The 22998-nt window shown below is 38.0% G+C and overlaps 1 protein-coding gene across 1 annotated transcript in view; it reads left to right on the forward strand.

The window, feature by feature from the left end:
• LOC115410530 (uncharacterized) overlaps positions 1-22998 on the forward strand; it is a 136284-nt gene that overhangs the window by 97377 nt on the left and 15909 nt on the right. The window contains exons 4-5 of the mRNA XM_030122201.1: positions 8477-8516; positions 21940-22059. Of these exons, the coding sequence (XP_029978061.1) occupies positions 8477-8516; positions 21940-22049 (150 nt within the window). The 3' untranslated portion in view covers positions 22050-22059. The remainder of the gene's footprint in view (positions 1-8476; positions 8517-21939; positions 22060-22998) is intronic.

Consider the following 22998-nt stretch of genomic DNA (forward strand, 5'->3'; position numbering starts at 1 on the left):
ACATATGCGCATGTGTAATAAGGAAAGTGAAGCAGTCAAACATGAGCAGAAGATAATAATAGGAAGTTGGAGTCTACTATCAATACACATATTCCGAAAAAAATCCAATAATGGACTAAACCATCCTAACCAGGGTGCTTTGATTATTGCAATTATCTGATTACTCTCAGTTATTGGATTTTTATGGTCATGTAAACTGGCTGATTGTGGATGTAGATGTTGCAACTTAAAATTGTTTATTTGATTTTTTTAAAAGCTCAGTTGACTGAAACCACACCACTTTATCAGACTCTTTACTTTTACATTGAATATTAAAGGTATATTGTGTAAGACTTAGTGTAATTTCTAATTACTGTATAACCTACTGTGTTTCCAGTACCTTAAAATCAGCTGTTTGTACCATACTGTATATGGGGCAAGTTGGACCCATGGAATGCACCATGTTCCTTTTCTCTTTTTTTTTTTTTCTCTTTTATAGAGGATTGCATTTAGTTTTAAAGTGCATTTGACCTACTCTGTTTGATTACTGACCAGAGTTAATATCTCCTTAACAAAAACTCAGACACTGGTTCTAATAGCAACCATTGTAAGGTAGAGTCAACACAATATTCATTTAGTTAGAATCTGCAACTTCACCAGCAGATCCATTCAATATTTCCCAGTGAATTGTTAAGCCTTTCTCGTTCAAATCTGTATTTTTAGGATGTAATAACTATCTCACATTAAGTAAATGACATGTCAACGCAAAAGGCTGATGTGAGCAGTTTATCATTGTCGGACACCTGTGGACTCCAGAGACAATAACAGGCATTAAGGAGTTCACAGATGTGTAATTAGCTAATTGTTTATGTACTGCTGACTCTACATGTGAGACGGCCTTCCAAAACTTAACCCATAAAGACCCAAACAGCAACTGGTGACCAAAATCATCCACTGATCTAAAATATTTTATAACGTCCAAACCACTAATCCTATCAATACATATAAATAATGGGCATGAAATACAGTTTGTCATCTTTTCGTGGTCATCAGATAGGACCCATTTGATCGTTCAGAGGCTTCGTAATGAATGTGAAAACATTGTCATCTTCTATAACCCATGGAGTTTGATCAATGACAGTGGATGGACATACTTGGTTTTACATTCAGTTATTGGTATCTTTGCTGAAAAAGTCGCTTTTACTTCAGTTTTCTTGGTTTCTGATATAATAACCTTCAACTTTAATCTGAGCTTTTACGAACATCTACATGATCAGTGAATTGAATATAGGAAAATACCCGATTTTTACAGAAAAAATGCTAACTACAAAGGATAATATTATAATAAATGGAGATAAATTATTGAAGAAAGGTGAAATCTAAAGTAAAATTATTAAACACTGGGTCTTTATTGGTTATTTCTGAACCACTAAAGCTATCAATACATATAAATAACTGGTGTAGAATACAGTTTGTCATCTTTTCATGGTCATCAGATATGACCCATTTGGACATTCAGAGGCGTCGTAGTGAACGTGGAAACATTGTCATCTTCAATTACCCATGGAGTCTGATCAATGACAGTGGATGGACACACTTGGTTTTACATTCAGTTATTGATATCTTTGCTGAAAAAGTTGTTTTTTCTTCAGTTTTCTCGGTTTCTATTATAATAACCCTCAACTTTAATCTGAGCTTTTATGAACATCTACATGATCAGTGAAATCAATATGGGAAAATAACAGATTTTCACTGAAAAAACGCTAAATACAGAGGATAATAATATAATAAATGGTGATAAATTATTAAAGAAAGGTGAAATCTCGAGTAAAATTATTTAACACTGGGTCTTTATAGGTTACTTCTGAAGCACTAAAGCTATCAGTACATATAAATAATTGGTGTAAAATACAGTTTGTCATCTCGTTATGGTCATCATATATGACTCATTTGGACATTCAGAGGCTTCGTAGTTAATGTGGAAACATCGTCATCTTCAATAACCCATGGAGTTTGATCAATGACAGTGGATGGACACACTTGGTTTTACATTCAGTTATTGATATCGTTGCTGAGAAAGTCACTTTTTCTTCAGTTTTCCCTGTTTCTGACACAATTACCTTCAACTTCAATCTGAGATTTTATGAACACCTACATGATCAGTCAATTAAATATGGGAAAGTACCTGATTTTCACTGAAAAAACGCTAAATACAGAGGATTATATTATAATAAATGGTGATAAATCATTAAAGAAAGGTGAAATCTAAGTAAAATTATTTAACACTGGGTCTTTATGGGTTAATTTGTCGGTAATATTATGGTGTGCATTTTTGTAATCTCAGTGGACAAAAGAGTTAATTCCATTCCAAAGAGAAAAAGTCAATGACCATAAAGTACCGGAAAACATGAAGATTAAGTTACATTTTTCAGAACAACACAAAAGTGCTGTCATGGGAAACATTATGATGAATTTCTAAATTGCATAATCTTGCCCTGGAGTGATTCGGGAAGTGCACCTGCTACGCCGGTCCCTTCTTCTGCATCCGTCCATGTTTCTCATCCACCCCTCCCGTAAACCTCCTCCCTTCTCATCCCCCGCGATCATTCTCTTCAGGCTACTGTGTCTATAATGAGCATTTCCTTCCACCCCCTGCCACCTATTCTCTCACTCTTACCCCCTCCTCTCCTGTCCTCCCCTTCGCACTGTGTGTAGAATTGGAGAAGCTTATCACCTAGCAACCACAATTAAAGTACAACAAGTCAGTGGCGGTAGCAGCCACCATCGGAGCAAGCTTCGCAAACCTTCATGTAGTCAAATGCTTTAGATAGAAGCAGACGGGGGGAGAGTTCTATTAGGCAGGGAGAAAAGGAGGTTAAAGAGTTAAAGTTGGACAGGTGATCAGCAATTAGAGCCACGACGCAAACACCGCCGTGAGAAGTTGAGGCTCTGAATGCAACAGAGAGAGAGAGAGAGTGGACTAACGTTCCTCGACACAGGGTTGGATTCAACAGGTATGTGCGTGTGCTGGAATTAATCAACTTAAAGTGAAGGCATCCAGGAAATATGATGGCGTTTATGTTACTGCCGCTGAAGTATTGCATGTGATTTGTGTATGTGCGTGAAATGACTGAAGTATTTAAAAGAAATAAGCAGATTATGTTTTTGTGGCATTCGGTAGCAGTAAGTGGGATACTGTCACTGTAAAAATCACAGCTCTGAGGGAATGCTGAGTATTATGGTACCTGCTGTGAAGGTATGCATTCACGCACCTGCCTTCATCCCCATACACACACTCACAGCAACAGAAACAAGCAGAAATGTGGAATAAATCTGGAAACAGATGAATAATTACTAAACAGATTCATTTATTGATATGTTCATGTTAGTGATTTATATTAATCACTTATAGAATAGTTATAATTATGGGTTTGAAGCTCGTTTAATCTTCTTTTTATCTAAACAAATGTTCGCATCCAGCTAAGTGTCTCCCCTAAACTATCATTAAGGCTGCATAAAGTGGTAAGGAATAGCTTGATTAGTGTTTGATTAGATGTATTTCTTGTTGTGCAAGGAAAATCGGAGTGGAAAGTCTATAAAGTTTTAACAGAAACAGAGAGTAAAAGTGAATCCTTAGTTCAGGTTTGCGCTACTCGGCTGAGATTTCATGTGTTAATTTATTAATGAATGAGCTTCAGGTAGATTTATAGGTAAATACATCAATTTATCTGTAAATTTAGGTAAATATTGTTTGTTTTTTATATAAAGGTCATAATTGAATGCGTTTGTAGCATTTAAGATGCTTTCTTTGCATTTTGCTCTTTGTCTATTTCTTCTTTATATCAACACATAAATGCTGTCAGTTTTCAGGCTAAAGAGTACAGTCGTGATTTTAGATGTTACTGTACATACAAAACAAAGAAAGACAAACACAAGGACTGATATTTAAACACCAAACTAGCAAACAAAATACTTTTCATGTTTTTAATCAGAGGGGTAAAAATAATATTCAAACTAGCTTTTACTTCTGTAATTTTTTCCTGTCTTCTTTGTTTGAACGTCTTTACATTCATTGCTTTTGTCAGTAGCAAAACCACCATTTAAAACCATACTTGCTTCTTCTATCTGTGGTATTGGAGTTCTGCTAAAGTAGACAATCTAACCAGATATCTGTCTTTTAGAAATCAGGTCTCGTCCTCTTAATTTCAGCCTTGATGTGGTCATTAGACTGAAAGGCTTTAAGTGGCTTTTAAATAGCACTACATCACTCCCACAGGACCTGTCTTTCAGATGGAGCAACCCCACACTCACACACCCACTCCACCCCACCCCTCCATCCCTACATGCACAGTGGTACTACCTGAGAGCACTGTAGGGGAGCTGGGGGGTGAAAGGTCAGTCACTCTGTATGGAGTATCCTGCCCCCACCAGGAGGATGAAACTTATATGTACACACATATATATATGCAGAGGAAAATCACTGAGTTGTCAAAATGTCACTGCACTGTGCACATAAAGGCACTTATTCAGAGCACTGGTGCATAAAAGCACGCAAGAACACACTCACACTGTAAACAACATTTCTCCCTCATGTGTAGTTTGAGTTTGAAAGAGCAAAACCTCACAATACTGTCATACTCAGACACATGTGCTGCATGTTTTAGAAAAAGATCTTGCACTAAAATCACTTTAGATATTATTTGTAGATTTCCAGTAATGGCTATGGTCCCTCAGATAATGTTGATTAAAAAAAATATCTGTAGTTTTGTGATATGATTAGAACAAGGTGCTTGGATCTGTGCCTCTTGCATAAGTGTTTAGCCTTGAAGCAATGGTTGGCACAGTGACCGTGATTGGAATTGCAGGTCACCGGATGCAAATGGGTCCAAAAGGGGCTTTTAAAACCATACATTTTCTGTTATACATGTCTGCAAACATTATAGCTGATTTTGTACACTAGGAAGGAAGTCAGGTTGCACCCCTTTGCTATAAGAAACACAAAAATGAAAACTAGTGATGACCTGGCTTTTTGAGCAAATGCATCAAATGAGTAACTTTCATTCGAGTTGAAATCAGGGAAGAAAAACGGCATAAGTGAATATACACACCTCACTTCTACAACTCTCTCCTCTCCATGTAAAAGACTGAAGATAAATATAGATGACCTGTTACAGGTGTTATGGAAAAGTGGAGCCGCTTTTCCAAGTACAGCAGTAAAATCACATCCACAGTGCAAAAATCTAAATCTACCAAGTGTATTTTTCTCATTTCGAGTAAAAAATATCTCATTACACTTAAAATAAGACATAATCACCTAAAGAGTAACTTTCAGTGAGATATATGAACTTATTTTAGACAATAGATCTGGAAAATCTTATTTGAGGAAATCTTACCAAGATAAATTTCACTTGTTCTATTGGCAGAATTTTTTTGCTTGAATAAAGCAAAAAAAAAAAATCTTGAATTAAGCAAAAAAAAAAAAATCTTAAATTAAGCAAAAAAAAAAAATCTTGAATTGAGCAAAAAAATCTTCAAATGGAACAAGTGAAAATGATCTTGATAAGATTTCTTGAAATACGATTTTCAAGATCCATTGTTTAGAAATAAGTTCTTATAATTCACTGAAAAGTTACTCTTTAGGTGATTATGTCGTATTTGAAGTGTGATGAGATATTTTGACTAGAAATGAGAAAAAATACACTTGGTAAGATTTAGATTTTTGCAGTGCACGTACATTGCGATGACGATGCTCAAATGATATATTGTGCAGCTCTAATGATGGTTGTATATCAACCCTTAATCTACTGTAGATAGAATGCCTGGAGAAACAAGTGGGTTTTGAGTTTGCTCCTAAAGCCTCAACAGAGAATCTGATCAGTGATTGTTAATTACAACTAACACTTCTACCTGTTAAAAAAAAAACCTGTGATTGTCCAAAATGAAGGCGTGAAGGGGTAGATTCTCTACAACTTGAAAACCTAAACAAGGAGCAGATGCAGAAGTTTGGTGTCATCTCACATCACTTGAATTACAATACGATGAAAGGTAATTTTTGGGAGTTTTTGCCCAGTGATGCATTAAAAAACTATGAATCACTGCAGCTTTACCCATAAAGACCCAATGCTACTTTTGTGGCAGTTCCCAAATGACTTTTTTTTTCTCCTCTATTTAACCTTTCTTAAACAATTTCTCACTGTTTATTATAATATTATATATACTTTAGTTATACATGGTCTGCAAAAAATTATGGTAATTTTTGTACACTAGGAAGGAAGTCCATATAATATGATCAGCGTTACAGAGCTCTGCACGCCAAACAACAGGACACAAGAACAGTTTCTTCCCTCAAGCCGTCACACTGATGAACAATTAAACATGCAATAAAACAATAATTACAAGTGAGATTATAAATTAAACTTCATCCTGCTCCTTTTTCGAATGTTTGACTTCCTTTTTATATAATTCTTTGTTGTTTGATTTTAATGCAATATTCAAATAAATAAGTAAACAAACAAACAAACAATTCATATACTCATGTACAACCTCAACCTGTTGACTGCTCTCCTTTCGCCTTGCACATTTGTTTATTGCACTAAACTTAATGTTTATACACTTTTTTGTACAAACATTTTTTTTAGTTTTTAAACTCTGTTTTAGTTGTGTTTTAGTGCTGTTTACTGTGTTGTACAGAGAGAGCATAGTTTAAAAAAAAAAAAAGAGTATTCTTTTGAAGATACTTGGCGCAATAAAGGCGATTCTGATCTGATTCCTGATATTATCCTCTGTCTTTTCATGTATTTTCCTAGATTTAATTTAGATGTTCATGAAAACGCAGAGTTAATTCAAAGGTTATTATATCACAACAGAGAAAACTGATAAAAGTGACTTTTTTTTCTGTGAATATAACAATAACTGAACATTAACCAAGTGTCTCCATACACTGTTAATGATCCAGCTTCATGGGTTTTACCAGTGAGTCAGTGTATTAGAAGATGATGGTGTTTCCACGTCACTATGGAACCTCTGAACGACCAAATGGGTCATGTCTGATGACCATGAAAAGATGACAAACTGTATTTTACACAAATTATTTACATGTATGATAGGATTAGTGGATCAACAGGTATTTAAAACAGTTTAGATCAGTAGATGCTTTTGGTCACTAGTGGATTGTTTGGGTCGTTATGGGTTAAAGGTACACAATGAATTATAAATGATGAGTATGTGATTGATATAGTATTGGAGTAGGCTTATAGTTTTAATTTGTTTCATATGTATGTTAATCACCCATACTGTTTTTATATATAGGAGTATAGTGTAAATTGCTAAAAGGAGATTCCAGTTAGACAAATGCTCCATACATTATTAGATCAGTTGCTCTGGAGTAGAGGCAAGAAGCTTTTCTTTTAACAAATGGAAGTTATAGATTATGTAGGCTGTGATAGACTGAGTGAACGTGCTGCTCAGATACACCACTGAGTTGTTACTGATGACGTAATGCGGCAGATATTGAAATGGCTTGGACAAAAACTCTGTGTATTTTACTTTAAAGACCTGAACTAACCTTTTTTGGTTAAACATGCAAACACAAAACAGCAACAAGATTTAACCCGCCGGAGGCCAGTTATTCTCCTGTGTTTACCTGTGTTTTGCCGACTACCTAATATAAATCTGCGTACCCTTTGTGTGCGCCTCCGTCTCAGCATGGGTCACCTTTGAGTGCGAAACACCTCCAAAGGGTTTGGACAGCAGGGAATATTATGTGAGTCTGCACTTTTGTGTTTAAATGTGTGCTTGAGTCAGTATGTGTGCTGTGCCTTAGGGATGCATTTAATCATCCCCCGTTGAGTCAAGCTGGCAAGAATTTTTATTTTTTTGTATTTTTTTTTTTGTGTTTTACTCAAGTTGACTTCAACATTAAGGAAAAAGCTTTTTTTTTCACTCCTACCTTCTTCCTCTCTTTCCCTCTCAAGCGCATACATTTACACACAGACAATAAGCTTTGATGAATGGCTGTGAATAAAGTTTATCCACTGAAAACAAGTGTTTATAATTCTTACCAGGCAGCTAATTATTTTTCATTGGAGAAAAGGTCATTAAGCATGTAATTAGCTCGTGCATGGTGGCATTGATCATTTGACTGGTGTTGCCCTCAAGGGTAGAAGTCCAGATTAGGGGGAGAACTAAGACACACATTAACTGTAGGTCACTTTGAATGTAATTAAACCAAACTGTAATAACAAAAGGAAGCTGTATGTCTGTCTTTGTGTAAGTGGAATCTTAATGTACTTTTTAGTCCCTGATGATTTGATTAAACTTGAGTATTTTGTGCAGACCCTGTCATCTAATTTCACATAATGTCTTTTTTCTTGATTACAGTCTCAGTGGTAGCCGTTGATTGGCCAACTACGCAACAGTCGCAAGTTCAGGTCGATGCCATAATGTGACCGTCTAGCACAGTAATTGACATGTTTTGTATTTTCTCTTTTATTCACAGAGTCTGGGTTCCGCTGACCGGAAGGAGAGTCAGAACAAAAGTAAGCACAGTTCATTCTCCTGCTTGTCAATGCATCTTGTATTCTTATGTTTGTTGATCTATTTAATTCACAAACTCTTACAGAATTCTTATGTAGATTCAACCTCACGGTGTGTTGCCATTTATAGGCAATGTGAATGGTCTGTGCTGGTTATGTAACGTTTTTCTCCTTTTCCTAGTCTATGACATTTAAAGAAGCATTCGTTTTTACCAATTAATTCAATACGCAATCTCATTAGGAGATTTTGTGAACTGTCCTGGTTTGAAAACTACACCACTGCTTTGAACGGAAGGACACATTATGGTAACTCTGTCATGATTTTTCCTACTTTTCTACACAGCGGCGTCTTCGGTGTGATCCTGTGTTTTATTGAGTAAATACAGTTTTCTACTGTGTATGTGAACTCTCTATCCTCACACAGTTTCGAATCAACTGATCTTTTCCAGTCAAACAAAGCCGCCGATGTTAGAGTGTTTATGCATGTGACACTACATCAAAGTAAATTTTGGTTGAAGTCGCCTTTCTGTTAAGACTTATGGACAATGAAAATATTTTCCTCACAAACCTATTTGTTGTGTATTATAAGGATTTTTTTGTCACATATGTTGCGCCTGATATGCCAGGTGTGCTGGCACACAGAGAGCACACTGTGTGCCAGAATAGGGGACATCTGTTGCCAGGAGACAAGCAGCTGTATTCAACAACCATTATAGCCACGATGAGATATCAAATGAACCGTCGGCCATAGAAAAGGAAAGGGAAAACGATGTGTTCAGTACAGAAAAACTCTTCTGCCTTTCTGATTACATAATTCCTGCACAGGCAAATGAACAAGTATCTCTGAACATGTCCAATATTGAAATAAGACAGAATGCATGCACATGGATCTACACCCTTTACAACCAGAGATTATCCTTAGAAGCAAGGACAACACACACACAGACATTTTACAGCGTAACACAAGACATCCGTGAGTTCGTGTACTCAAATATCCCTTCTCTGTTATCTCATCCCTTACAATATTGACATTCACTTCCTCCCTTGTGTATTTCCTTTTCCGACTCATCACCTTCTGTTACATATTCCTTCAAGACATCAACAGGCTTAATTCCTAAATGGTATGACCCATCATTTCCTGCAGCTCGGTGATGATACATCTAGCCGGAGGTCCTGAGAGTTTTTTTTCCGAAGGCAAAGGAGGGTATTGATTATGATATTGACAGTGATCATTTATATCTTTGTTTCATCCCACTTGGAGCTTTACTGTTGTATTTTCTATAAATACTTTAGCAGTAATTCTCTAGATAAAACCGCTAAATATCTTACATAATATGGATGTTGTCAGAATTGTTCGGTCTGAAACTAGGAATGAGGGAGAGCTGCTATTGTCCACAATAATATTTAACTTTAACTTTTATACATATGCAGTAAGAGTAGACTTAAAGTTTTGTCTTCAGATCATGAATGTCTTGGAGTATGGCTTCAAGACTGCTTTGTTTTTGGATTTCAACATGACGTTTAATGATGTTACTACTTTTTGTGCAGTGTAATACTGCTGCATTAATTATAATCACAATTGTATATGGTTTGCACATAACTGCAAAAGCATTTTAACCCATAAAGACCCAGTGCTACTTTTGTGGCAGTTCCCAAATTATTTTTTCTCTATTTATACCTTTCTTAACTGATTTATTACCAAATTTATTTATTTATTTATTTTAGAATATTATCCTCTGTATTTTGCATTCTTTGTGTAAAGCATGTATTTTCCTATATTTAATTCACTGACAATGTAGCTGTTCATGAAAACTTCAGAGTAAATTCAAAGTTAATTATATCAAAACAGAGAAAAATGAAGAAGAAGTTACTTTTTCAACACAGATATTGCTAATTGAATGTAAAACGAGTGTCTCCATCCACTGTCATTGATCAAACTCCATGGGTTTTACTGGTGAATCAATGTTGTAGAAGATGACGGTGTTTCCACGGTAACTATGGAACCTCTGAACGTCCAAATGGTCATATCTGATGACCACAAAAAGATGAATAACTGTATTTTTCACCAATTATTTACATGGATTGATAGGATTAATGGATCAACAGGTATTAAACAGTTTAGATTGGTAGATGGTTTGTGTCACTGGTGGTTGTTTGGGTCTTTATGGGTTAAAGATCCACGGATATTAGATTCAGTGACTCTGAGCAGACCTGAGTAAAACATGCAAAATGTGTGGTATTTCTTAAAAATGTTATATACTTCTTAATTCAAAATAATCAGTAATCTGTATGTGCTCCTTCATAACCAAGCACACATTGCCCACAGTAGTAAGTATGGGGTAAGGAAGCTGTCAAAATATTTGTGTGCATAAGACAGATATGCATGCATATTAGCTTATAGTTGCACAAAAATAAATATAGCTGTGCAAAAAATAAATATCTATAAACTCTTGAATGAGTTCAATCGTACATAAAATGTATTGTGTATTTTATGAGAATAGGAATGAAACCGTTTTAACATCAAGAATTACAAACATGAAATGCAACTTTTCGATTGCCCTTTCTCCATTACAAATACAAATTCACTAACATGACTCTGTTGTCAAAAACGTCACCACTTCACAGGTATTATTTATCGAGCAGAAGATGCATCGATTCCACAGACTGTGCATGAGTTCAGGTTTCCTTTCCGCAGCAAGATCAAGGCAAGATCAGGATGGATCATTGCGCAAGATGGCTGACGAAGGCAGAAAACAAAATCAGGTCAAATCAAACCATTTGTACGTTGTTCTGACCACGGAGAAGAGACCTGAAGGCATGTGCAGTCTATGGAATTGATGTATCTTCTGCTCAATAAATAATGCGTGTGAAGTGTTGACATATTTTTGACAGTAGAGTCCCGTTGGTGAATTCGTAATGGAAAAAGCACAATCATAAATTTGAATTTGACAACAATTCTTGTTGTCAAAATTATTCATATTCTGACGGAATAAAATACACACAATACGTTTTATGTACGACTGAACTCATTCAAGAGTTTACAGATATTTATTTTTGCACAACTATAGACTAATATGCATGCATTTTTATCTTATACGTGCAAATATTTTGACAGCAGCCTTACCCCATAAGTGGCATTCTGACTTTTTCACCAAATTGTGCAGCAGTAGTGTAGTTTTTCTAATATTTTAAAAGGTGCATTAGGTCATTCATCTTCATCTTTACTCTGTGATTCTCCTGCTGGGTGCAGACAGTTTACAGGAAGGAAGGAATAATAAAAGATGGGCACTGGGGGGTCTTGGAGACTGGGGGATCCTTTACGTTTTTCATTGAGCAGGGGATTAGGTACGGATGTCAGGGAAGAGAGAACTTGATTGGACTAATTTATTCACAGGAGCAGGCCATGTAATTGTTTGCATATGGGGGTGACGTAGGTGTGTGTGTGTGTGTGTGTGTGTGTGGTGTGTGTGTGCGTGTGTGAGATGGAATAACTTAAGGTAAGTAAAAAGGGATATTTGTTCTCCTGCATTGTGCTTGATTTACAGTAATGTTCAGCTTTCAGAATGAAGCAGTTCTCAGAAGCGCAATGGTTTTTAGTTAGAGAATAGCTTCTTTTCTAAGGCAATAGAATGCTTTCTTAAAGGGGTCATATTGTGTTAAACCCACTTTTATTAGCCTTTGGTACATTTATTTGTGTATTTGGACCCTAATATTTCCAAAAGTTTGAATTTGAACCCTCCAGGTGCTGCAAAGCTATCTTTATATTCATTTTGGCAAAAATCCAGTGGATTTCTACAACGTTTTTTAATTCCTTCTTAATTTGTTTTGTCTATAGCTAGTTACATCACGATATTTGCACATATAAGGTCAAGACCTTGCGACATTTCTCAGAATACAACATAATTGTTTATCAGCAGCAGTGGTTGTAGTCCATACTGAAAATATGTCCAAACTTTGAGCCGATTACCTAAAATGTTCAGTTGTTAGTTGTATTAACAAACACAAGTGGCTGAACGGGACAGAGCAGCACAGCCAACAACCTGGAGGGGGTGGGGCGTGAAGCGGCTCATTTGCAATGAAAGGGCCAGCGTTCAAAACCACCTTTCTACTTGACATTACTCAGAAATATAGTCGTGGAAAAAGTTATTACACCACCCCTTGTTTTCTTCAATTTCTTGTTCATTTTACTGTCTGGTACAACTAAAATTACATTTGTTTGGACAAATGTAATGATGAAAGCAAAAATAGCTCATAAGAGTTTCATTTCAGAGCTGATATCTATCCATTTTCCATGTTTTCTTGATAATAACCAAAATCACTTCAGTTCTTATATCAATAGCTATGGCATTGTACTGCCAAAAACAATGCTTTTAGGCATTCCATGTTTTCTTTTCTGTCTGTTTTAGTCACATGATACACACAGGAGTTAGTACTTGATTGCATAACCATTGTTTTTGATGACTTTTGATGGTCTAATAATTTTTTTCCGCAACTGTAGGGTTGAAGATGGCCCTGTGGAGTTGAATTAATGAAGAATTCAGACCCAAGCATAGCATTTACCATTTATATAGACCTCAGGGAAATGTTTTAAAATGCATAATTCCATTTAAAAAAGCAAAATATCACTCCTTTAAACCATTGGTCATTTGTGCCCAAAAATATTTCATGACTTTCACTTTCAATTTTCTTTCCCCTACAGCCCCTGAGCTCTGGCGTTGTTTTACTAAACAACTCCTCACAGTTAACAGCTCAGCTCCTCCTCAGAGCAGTAGCTGCTGGTTGCCTTAGCTACAGGTGATAAAAGAGCCAAAGCGGCATTTAATTGACAGCCCAAAGCTGATGATATCTCAGATTGTACGCATTTCATCCAGGGTACAGTAAACACAGTCTCAAATGAGTAGAGTCAAAACATCTGAGGAGAAACGAAGAATGTCCGTCATATACAGATAGAAAAGAGAGCAAAGATAGAGACTTAAGACCCACCACATAACTACATCACATTGCCCAGAGGAACAATTCAAATGCAATTTTTGTAGAAAGATATAAGGACTGAGGGTTCCCACTGTCTGACTGACATGAAATGCATTCCTCATTTTTCCACCGTTTTTTTTTCCTTTTCACCTCATTTTTTTCCAGGGTTCTGAAATCCCAGTGTAAATACATATTGAGGAGTATTTACAATAGTGGTAATGGTGGTAGGAGAGGGAGCTAACTCAGCGGGCTGGAGGAGACTGCTGCTGGCTGGCTATCTCAGTGTGCAACTATTTGTACAGTTGATCTAGTGTGTTTGTGTGCACACATGTTCTTAGCTGCAAAATGTGTGTTTGTACCCAGTGTGTGTTTACAACATGAAGAGTGTAAACTTCTGTGAAAGTTAGCGCCATTTATCCATGTATCCCTGTATGTGTGTGTGTCTGTGAGTGTGTGTGTGTGTGTGTGTGTGTGCGTGTGCTTATTTGATGTGGCTTGGCTGCAGTAATGTTGGGTTGTTTGAGAGCTCCCAAGAGCAGACTGCCAGGCCAAAGAACTGAGCAGGCAGAGACAGCCATTGTTTTGGTAAGGCATCCTGGCCATGATTGTGTGTGTCTGTGTAAGCAGAAAGAAAGAAAGAAGAAAGGAGAGAATGCAAATGTAGAAAGAACGTGAACACTGGTGTTCGATGAAGCGTAGCCTTTTCCATTCAGGCTCTGCATACAAAAACATGCACACAGCACATGTTACAACATAATGTACAAAAACTCCATCCTTAAGACCACATTAGCCGAGGGAGTTCTCAGGGATAATTTCTGTCTATTATGTTGCACAACAAGTCGAATCCCTTTACCAAACCTCTCCCTCCAGTTTGAAACCGCACATCAAAATTTGATCAACTTTCCCAAAAACATCTCAACACTCTGGATCAATTGTACAAATATGATTTCAGGATTAAGCTGCTTTTGCTACAAACAGGCAGCCAACTCAGCATTTCAGCCACGATTATGTTAAGGTCACTCACAGGCATTTTAAATTAAAAAAAAAAAAAAATGCAAAAGAGACCACCATCTTTTTTTCCTATTCTGCATTGTCCTACATTTAACCTTAAAAAGGTTACTGGCACGCACAGTAGGAACTTAACTGAAGGTTCTGCATTTTTGTACAGTTCTCAAGTTTCCATTATACGAACCTTCTCCCTCAAACCACATGGCCTATCAAGTGGTAACCTTTAAAAGCCTGTAGCCAAGTGCACTGAACTTCCACCTCTTCTCTAAATGAGTTGGCTTGCAGAGTATCCACCATAGCATCCTTGTCACTTCCTGCCTACAGCCTCAGAACGACCAGAACGAATCAAATATTCAGCAAGAAATGTCTGTTTCCATGTTTACCATTTTTGGCTACTTATATTCTCCTCCAGACTTTTAAATATCAGTATGAGTAATTTGAATTCCATAACTAATATAACCAGTCTGTTACCCAGGTCAAAAAAACAGTTCATAAAGCTAGATTGGATGATGAACATTGACTCATTCAACTTTACTACCAGTCTCTGCCTGTTCTGAAAGAGGTATTTGTTTGTGTGTAGTGTGTGTGCATGGCTTATGTTGGACAATTTCTGTACCACAACACTAACTTTCTTCCCACTGCTGACCATAACTGTTTCCCCAACCTAAACCTAATCCTAGTACTTAAACCCTAAACCCCAAGCTTTAACTGTAATATGTGCTTTAAACAGCAACTGGAAAAATGCTCACTTTAGAGGACATACCTCCAGTTTCTATAATTAAGCCTCTAAACCTGTGGTCCTCATAAGTATAATAATGCTGAAATACACACAAAATCTTTCTCCCTCCTCGAGGTTCCCTTCTCTTTTCCAGCATAAATAATCCCCGCAGTCTGCTGGATCAGCCCTGATTGGAATCTCGACGCCATGCTCAATGTGGGTTGATGGAGGAAAAGTGGGGTGACCTGCGTGTGTGTCTATGTTTAAAGCTGTTTTCAAGGCCATAAACATCATACCAGAGGGGGTGTCCACTTCAGTCAGGCCAGACGTCTAAAAACCTCAGTTCAAGACTTAAGCAGGCACACACATCCGCAGCCACAGACTGAGATTATACAAGCACACGTATTGAAATAACTGCGTATTTACGACAAATTGCAAAGAAATGTGCAGAGTTGGCATATATGCTGTCCCTTTATGTCACTCCCTTGTGTTTTATTCCACTATGTAGGCAGCCAACTGGTAAATCATACAGTCTTATAGGTCAGCAGCAGATATAGCAATAGAAGAGAGGAAGGAGATCCAGGCTCCACAAGGGTTTAGCAGCTTTTAGTTTAGCTTTTTTTTTTTTTTATTTTAATTTTATTTATTTTGTACAGCATGCCAAACTGGATGCTTCTGTGGAGTTTTATGCAGAGAATTATTAGCTCTACATTGTCATGTAATGTGGCATGTGGCGCCCTGTCTGCTAGTTTGGATTGATTTATTTTAGGTACACTTTATTAGATTATTATTTCCTGTATGTCTGTATTTCCTGGATTTGGTCCACTGATAATTCATTTCAGCGCGCAGTTTGGATACTGCAAGCAACTGACATAATGCCTCTGTAGGTCAGTCTTATGCACACGCATGTTTCATTGGGTACCACATTGTGCCCTTTTAACTGAGTGTTACAAAATCTCTGTAATGTGATATCTATCAAATTACCGGGATCACTTTCCTCCAAATCATATTCACATTATTATCTCATCCCACCAACTGTAACGGAGTGGAAAGAGAAAATGATCTGTGCTGCTGCCTGCTTTGCCCCTCCTCTCTTAGCGGTACGGTACTCCAGCTCCAGTCCCTAATAGTTTGCTGGCATCCATGAGCTTGTCAACTCAATTCAGAATGAATTTGACTGTAGATCCATCATCAGAATATCTCACTGTGTTGAGTCAGCCTTATGCCTCAGATCAAACACGAAGGGGGACACAGAGGGAACGGTATCAAACCAACACCACAGGGAGCTAACCAAAGTGAAAAAAGCCATTGAATTCCTCCCTCATTTTTTGTCTCACTGACAAATTCTGTATGTGCCGACTCTGTGGAAAACAGGAGTGAGAGCGTGGAGTAATAAAAGCGAGACATTGAAAAGAGGAAGATGAAACGATGGGAGTGACTCAGACGTGCAAATGAAGGGGATGGAGGGAACAGAGCAGAGATGGAAATATCTCTGTTTACCGTAGTGGGTGGATGGGCAGCATATGAGAAGATGTGCGTCCCTTCCTTTGGCGCGTAGCACTGTGATTAGATCATTACCACTTGAAGCTGAGGCAGTTATTGTTAGGATTTATTTGTCAAGGCAATAAGCTGGTTGTTAAATGCCTCCCTCCTCTTTGTTGGCACTTCTCATCGACATGTTTTCTCTTCATTAACTTGATTTTCAGCACGCTTTTTAATAATTTGAATTTACAGCAATAAGAATGGATACTGATGTCAAATATTTTCTGCCTGCTTCGTCACACTTCATTTACCGAACCCCACTGCTACCATCGATTAAACATTACACGTTTAACAATTCAAATAATGTAATCGCATCACGACTAAGGAAAAGCTTGTTAGCTCTGAAGAAATATCAGTATGTTTTATTGGTGAGACTTCAGTCCAAGTGAAATAAAAGCGGCCTCCACCATCTAGAGAGACATACAGACATGGGTTTGGATAGAGATGGTGAGTGGAAAACAAGGCTTTCTTTGAGCAGATTTTAATTAGCAATGTTCATAGCTTGGCTGCGTTCTTTTATGATTGGACCACTGAAAGCCTTTTTGTTTGCCTAATGTAAACACATTTAGGGGTGGTGTTTCCCGGATTGAACTGTTGTGTGTGTGTATCTGTGAGCGTGCATGCATGCCTGCATCCACTGCATTTGCATGTATCTGTTATATGGGTGGGTGCCCGTGTTCTTGTTGGCGTATTAGAGTTCCATTGGCAGGCATAAGAAGCCATAGCAGGAGAGAGAGAGATGAAAGAAATCCCAGTGCTTTGTTTTCTCTCCCTTCCAAAATAGTTGTTTTAGGTAGGCAGCCCATTGCCCATAATTGCTGACAACAGGGTCAGGTATTTGTCTGTCCTGCTTATGATTTACTATAGTGTCTGTTTCTTAGTAATCTGAAATAAGATCTGTGGTTAAGACAGCCCTAACCTCAGACGGACCACATAGATTGTGTAATGCATAGTGTTCTGCTGGTTTCAGTGGGATCACTTTATTAAACACGTCTCACAGAAAAACCTCCATATAATCTGAGGACATTATGAACAACGTATGTGTCATCGTAATTCCTTTAAGCTAGATGCACCCTATTTTCAAAGAGTGCAAGAATGTACGACGTTTTAAACACCTTTTAGTTATGCATTCATACCCTATAAGTTTCCAAATAATTACGACTTTTATTAACTAAGAATTGAACTGTAATAATGATAGTAATGAAAAAAGTGTAGTAATCTATGAAAACACATTACTTTTAGTGGGCATTACTGTATAGATGCATACAAAATGAGATCATCATTTGTAGTTATTTACTTAGAAATATTGAAATCCAATAGTAACAGTAATAACTACATGGAAAATACATGTAAATAAGTGTCTCCTTGTTGCAGACTGTACACTTCTTTGAGCCGCAGAGGTTTGAATTCCACGCAGTCTTAACTCTGCTCTCATGTAAGAGTGGGTTACAGAGGCTACGAACAGGGTCAAAGCGCACAGGCGATAGCTTTGTGTACTGAGAATGAGAACAATCAGTTCTTTAGAAGAGTTGTTCTGTACATGACTACCTCTGAACAGTTAATTGCTGCCATGGCAACTGAACAGAGAGGGAAAGTGACATTAGGTGAGTTGTTTGTGAGAAACCGATCCTTCGCAGTGGACAGTGTGAAGGTGAGCAAGGCTTTAAGTGTGCTTGAGTGTAGGTCAACATTTTCTCTGTCACATTGTAAGCCATTCTCTGTTAATAAAAGCACAATAAAGCTCAGGAGTGAAGAATTACCAAAGTACAGCACCAATCATACTCTATGTTACATTGCAGGAAGCTTCCTCGGAAGACGCATAGTAGGTAGAGGACATGTAATCACAGCAGAAAGGATGTATTGTGATTGTATTTTTAAGTACAAAAACAACATTACAAGACTGACTTACAGCAGCAATTACATTTTTTGTCTATACACCCTGTATATGAAGTTAACCCACAACTACAATGAATGAAAATGTACGTGAGATCAAGAAGTAAATACAAAGACAACTGAGCAACTGAGTAAATAAATACGTTATAAATATCAGGATAATATGTTCACTTGTGTATTTATTTATTTCATACAATGAGTGATTTTCATCCATTCTGAATGTGGTGTAAGAGGTTTTTTTTTTTTGTTCAGAAAGAGGACGGTTGAATGTGTGAGTTATTGATGTCTGACAGAAACATGTGTATATCAGCTTTTATGTAAAAAAAAAAGCATTTTTCTTTTAGAAAAGGGTAACAGATACCTTCGCATCAGCCGACTCCTAAGTGTGCACTGCCGCGTGGTGGTACAGGTTAGAAGCTTCACTTGTATGTATGTGTGTGTGTGTGTGTGTGTGTGTGTGTGTGTGTGCAGGATTGTGTGGATACAAGGTCAGATCATTTAGCAGTAATCTGTCTTGTCACATTGTCCACCAGCTTTGACTTTGTAACAAAAATACAATGAATCAAATGTCTGATTCAGTAATCAACACACGTAAACTGAGAAAAAAAAAAAAGTATTTCTGATGAGAGGATAATTGACCGGGATATCCTGAAGGCCTCCAAGGGGATTGCATCATTGTAGTGTGCCTGCTGTGATGATGTTATCAGGGACAGCTGCATGGGGCGGAGCCAGCGTTGACGCTCTCAAGAAGCCAACAGGGCAGCCAGTTGCCAACACATCCCCTCCACTGAGACCCACCTGCTTCACATGTCCAGTTTTCCTCTAAACCCCTCAAAGGGATTCCCTGAGTCCTCATCTAGGTCCGCTGGCCCCCATGTCTTTGAAGTCGTGATCCTATGTGTTTTCATGGCATTGAAGTCATTATCCTATTGTCATGTTGTGTCATGTGTTTGATCCAGAAGTTTTGTTTGAAGTTTTTACATGGGGACTCATAAGTATTGGTCACAGAGCAAACACAGATCTACATCAAGCAATTATTAACAACAAATGATGATCCCAGCCAATCTCCCATGTAGCCTATTTAAGAGTCTGAATGTCTGACAGATTACTGTAACTTCTGTAGTTTATATTGAAGTTTATATTGAAGCTCCTGTCAGCGGGGATGGCTGACAGGAGCTGGCGTGCATAGGGCAGTGGTACTAATTTAATTAAAAGCCCTTGAAGAAGACGAAGCCCAGCCTAGCTTAATACCATCAATTAGGGGTTGCTCTGCCATCTGACTAAAATCCCACACCCCATTTGTGTGATTCATACAGGAAAATATGTCTCTTTGTCTTCGAGGTCAACCAACTCTTTGGAGAAGCTGGCGCAGGGTTAGGAAACAGTAGTTGTGGGTGTAGCAGTGGGAACGAAGGCAGTGGGGCTGGGGGTTACTCTACCAGATAAGCCATAGCATGATGTCATTTTGAATGAGAACTCCTGCATTATCAGATCAGCAGCTGGTCCTAGGGGGAGAATATTCTTTTCAGGGTTTCAAATAAAAAATAATTTACTACCCCGTTTTATGGATTTTTTTTTATAGCATTCTTTATGTTTTGTTGTTTTTCAACTCTAGTCATGTACGCAAAAGTTTAAATTTCATGCTCACTCTTATTCTTTAAGTAGATCTATGTCATATTGAGATGTGCTTCTTCTCATTTATCACTTTCATTGTTATTTTTATTACTCATGATCATACAATTTAACTTACTGTATTTTGTCAAAGGAACTAGAAGAGTTTTGGCAGTAAAAATCTTTTTGCAATGTGTTTTTTATATTGGTTGAAAACAAAGAGCAGGCCATCCTCCAAGTAAAGTCGGAGGATGCTCAGTTGAAGCTGTAATTTAAAATAAGGGTTTCATTTTAATTTCCAAGGCCACAGCAGTCTTTTATTCACCCCAGTGGGAAAATTTACAAGTCCATGATGCAGGTCTTGTTCCAGTTTCATCTTTTTCAGTCATCATTCTCCCAAATATGATCAGTCTTTTCATAGAAGCACTTCAACAGACAGGACATTCTGTCCTCACTTCTGGACAGAGAGTGTATGAATTACTGATTTAAGATGCTGTCAGACCTCTGCATCTTGATTCCAAAAAATGAGCATTTGTCATCCTGCCAGTTTGGCAATTGAATTTAGAAGCGACTGGACGCATTACCACACTGTCATTCATCCATGTCACTGTTCAGTAATCAAAGGACTGCCACGAACTGTTGTGTACGATTTCATCGGTCCTGTTTTATTGAAGCCTTATGTGAAAAACAATAATGTCAGATAGAAGCTTTGTGCTTGAGTGGCAGGGTGCATCCCAGCAGTCTGCCATCCCTGCAGTTTGTCTCCAACAGAGCTCACCATAGAGACTAAAACACTTTTTGGCTGAGGTTGAGAGGAGGTCTATGTATGCGTGTTGAGTATGTATGAGTCATCATTAGGGATGTTTTATCATTTCATAAAAATGGAAACAGCAGGGTATCAGATTAGGTGAGGGAAAAATGCTGCACTGTGCCCTGGCATAATTTTATGTAATTCTGGGTCATTTTTCTAAAGTCTTCATGGCATAATCAACAGGAAATCCCTTTTTAACTGTTTGTTATTTTCATGCTTTTCTTGTTTTCCCTATTGTCAGTCCAATCATCCTTCCTTTGTTTGAACAGTCTTGTGAAATTTTACACCACATTCTGTTTTGTGCTCAGGCAGTTCTGTTCCTCTGTGAGCCAGGCACTTTGATAGAAAATATTATTACGTTTTGATTAGTCCCTACTGTTACCACAGCAATATTGCATTGCTGAATCTCATCAAAATGTGTCCCGGGCCGGAATGGAATAAGTATTACATTTCCTGTTTTTAATTTTGAGCAAAAAGTTGAACTGGGACATTGGCAGCCCAGTAGAGGAGATTAAAATGTGTGTGACTTCACATTTTTTTCCTGTGAAAAAGATTTGGAGAAAATTAGGCAGGAAGTATGCGGCTTTCCCTGAAACCTAATGTTTCCTGTGGGAACTACAGTATTGTTACACTGTTTATCAATTCATGGGCTACGTTTCAATTGAGAATTTCTGCAAAGTGAATCTAGTCATTGGCTGTAGACATCGATTATATGTTTTCCAGCTATATTTAACCACAAATGAACATTTTAACTTAAATCTGAGGTTTCTTGAATGAGTGTTTGAACGTATATGTGTTACAAAAAAGAAACTGACCCTCCAGGAAGCAGGGTAGTGTCTTATTCTGAGCAATTTTCTTTGTTTTTCCACCAGGTCAGAGTCTGGGATTTCCAAGTTTACCCATCGTCTGTCCCTCAAAGAGCGCCCAGCCAAAGCAGAGAAGAATTTGGACAGACCTCCAACCTATAGGAGACGATCTCTGAGTGTGGATTGGTAAGACCAGTGACCATCAGTTTATGCTTAATCATGTTTTCTGCATTAGTTTGTATTGTAAAACCAGTTTTTAATCAGGAATATGAATAGTCACATCAGAATCAGGGGTTGGACTTTGAAAATATGTGTGTTTCATGATTAAAATGTAAAAAGTCCGTACCATTGCAATGACAAAGCCTTCCAATGAGATCTGATGTGTCTGTGCAGAAAGTCAAAGCTGAGGTCGATGGGGATTGTGGGCTGGAGTATGGGGCGGGGACAGAGAGTGGGTGGAGTGGTGATACGCTCCTGCTCTGTCTCTGTGTCTGGGTTTCGTTGAAGAGCGCCAAGCAGCTCCAGTGGCGCCGGCTCATCTTGCTCTTGTAAAGCTCCAGTCCTCAGGCAGCCGATGAAAGGAGTTTGAAAGCTTTCCATCACAAGGCTGCTTTCCCGTCCCCACCCATGGGAATCTTTCCCAGTCTCCCCTCTTGTTGCCCGGCCTCCACTCATTTATCTACCCATCCATCCTGCCGTTGGTCCATCTGGCATCCCCCCTGACCTTCCTGCTATGTATTCTTGGCTCTTCCTTTATACTTCTCTCACCAGTGGGAAAATAGCCCCGGGTTAAAGCGGATCTTACACTTCCTTTGCACTTCATTTTGTCAAGTAAAAAATGTCCGAACAGTCACGGGTCTAAACAGTTTCCAGGTTTCTAATTGCTGTGCGGGGACTACAGTAGCTCCTCAATAGAGTTACTCTGCGGTTTGTGGCGTTACAGGTGTGGGATTCTCTGAGGTCCTATCGCATCATGTTAAGGCCGGGTGTGAGGTCTTACGAGGTCTTTTGTCAGTCTTATGAGACATACTGTGGTCTTGGACTGACGTTGCGATGTGTGGTCCACCAGCAGAGACGTGGTGTTAAGTGTATGAGCGCTGCAGTGTATGTGCAGTGTGAGGTCCT

This window comes from Sphaeramia orbicularis, chromosome 19, assembly GCF_902148855.1.
Source record: "Sphaeramia orbicularis chromosome 19, fSphaOr1.1, whole genome shotgun sequence".
NCBI lineage: Eukaryota > Metazoa > Chordata > Actinopteri > Kurtiformes > Apogonidae > Sphaeramia > Sphaeramia orbicularis.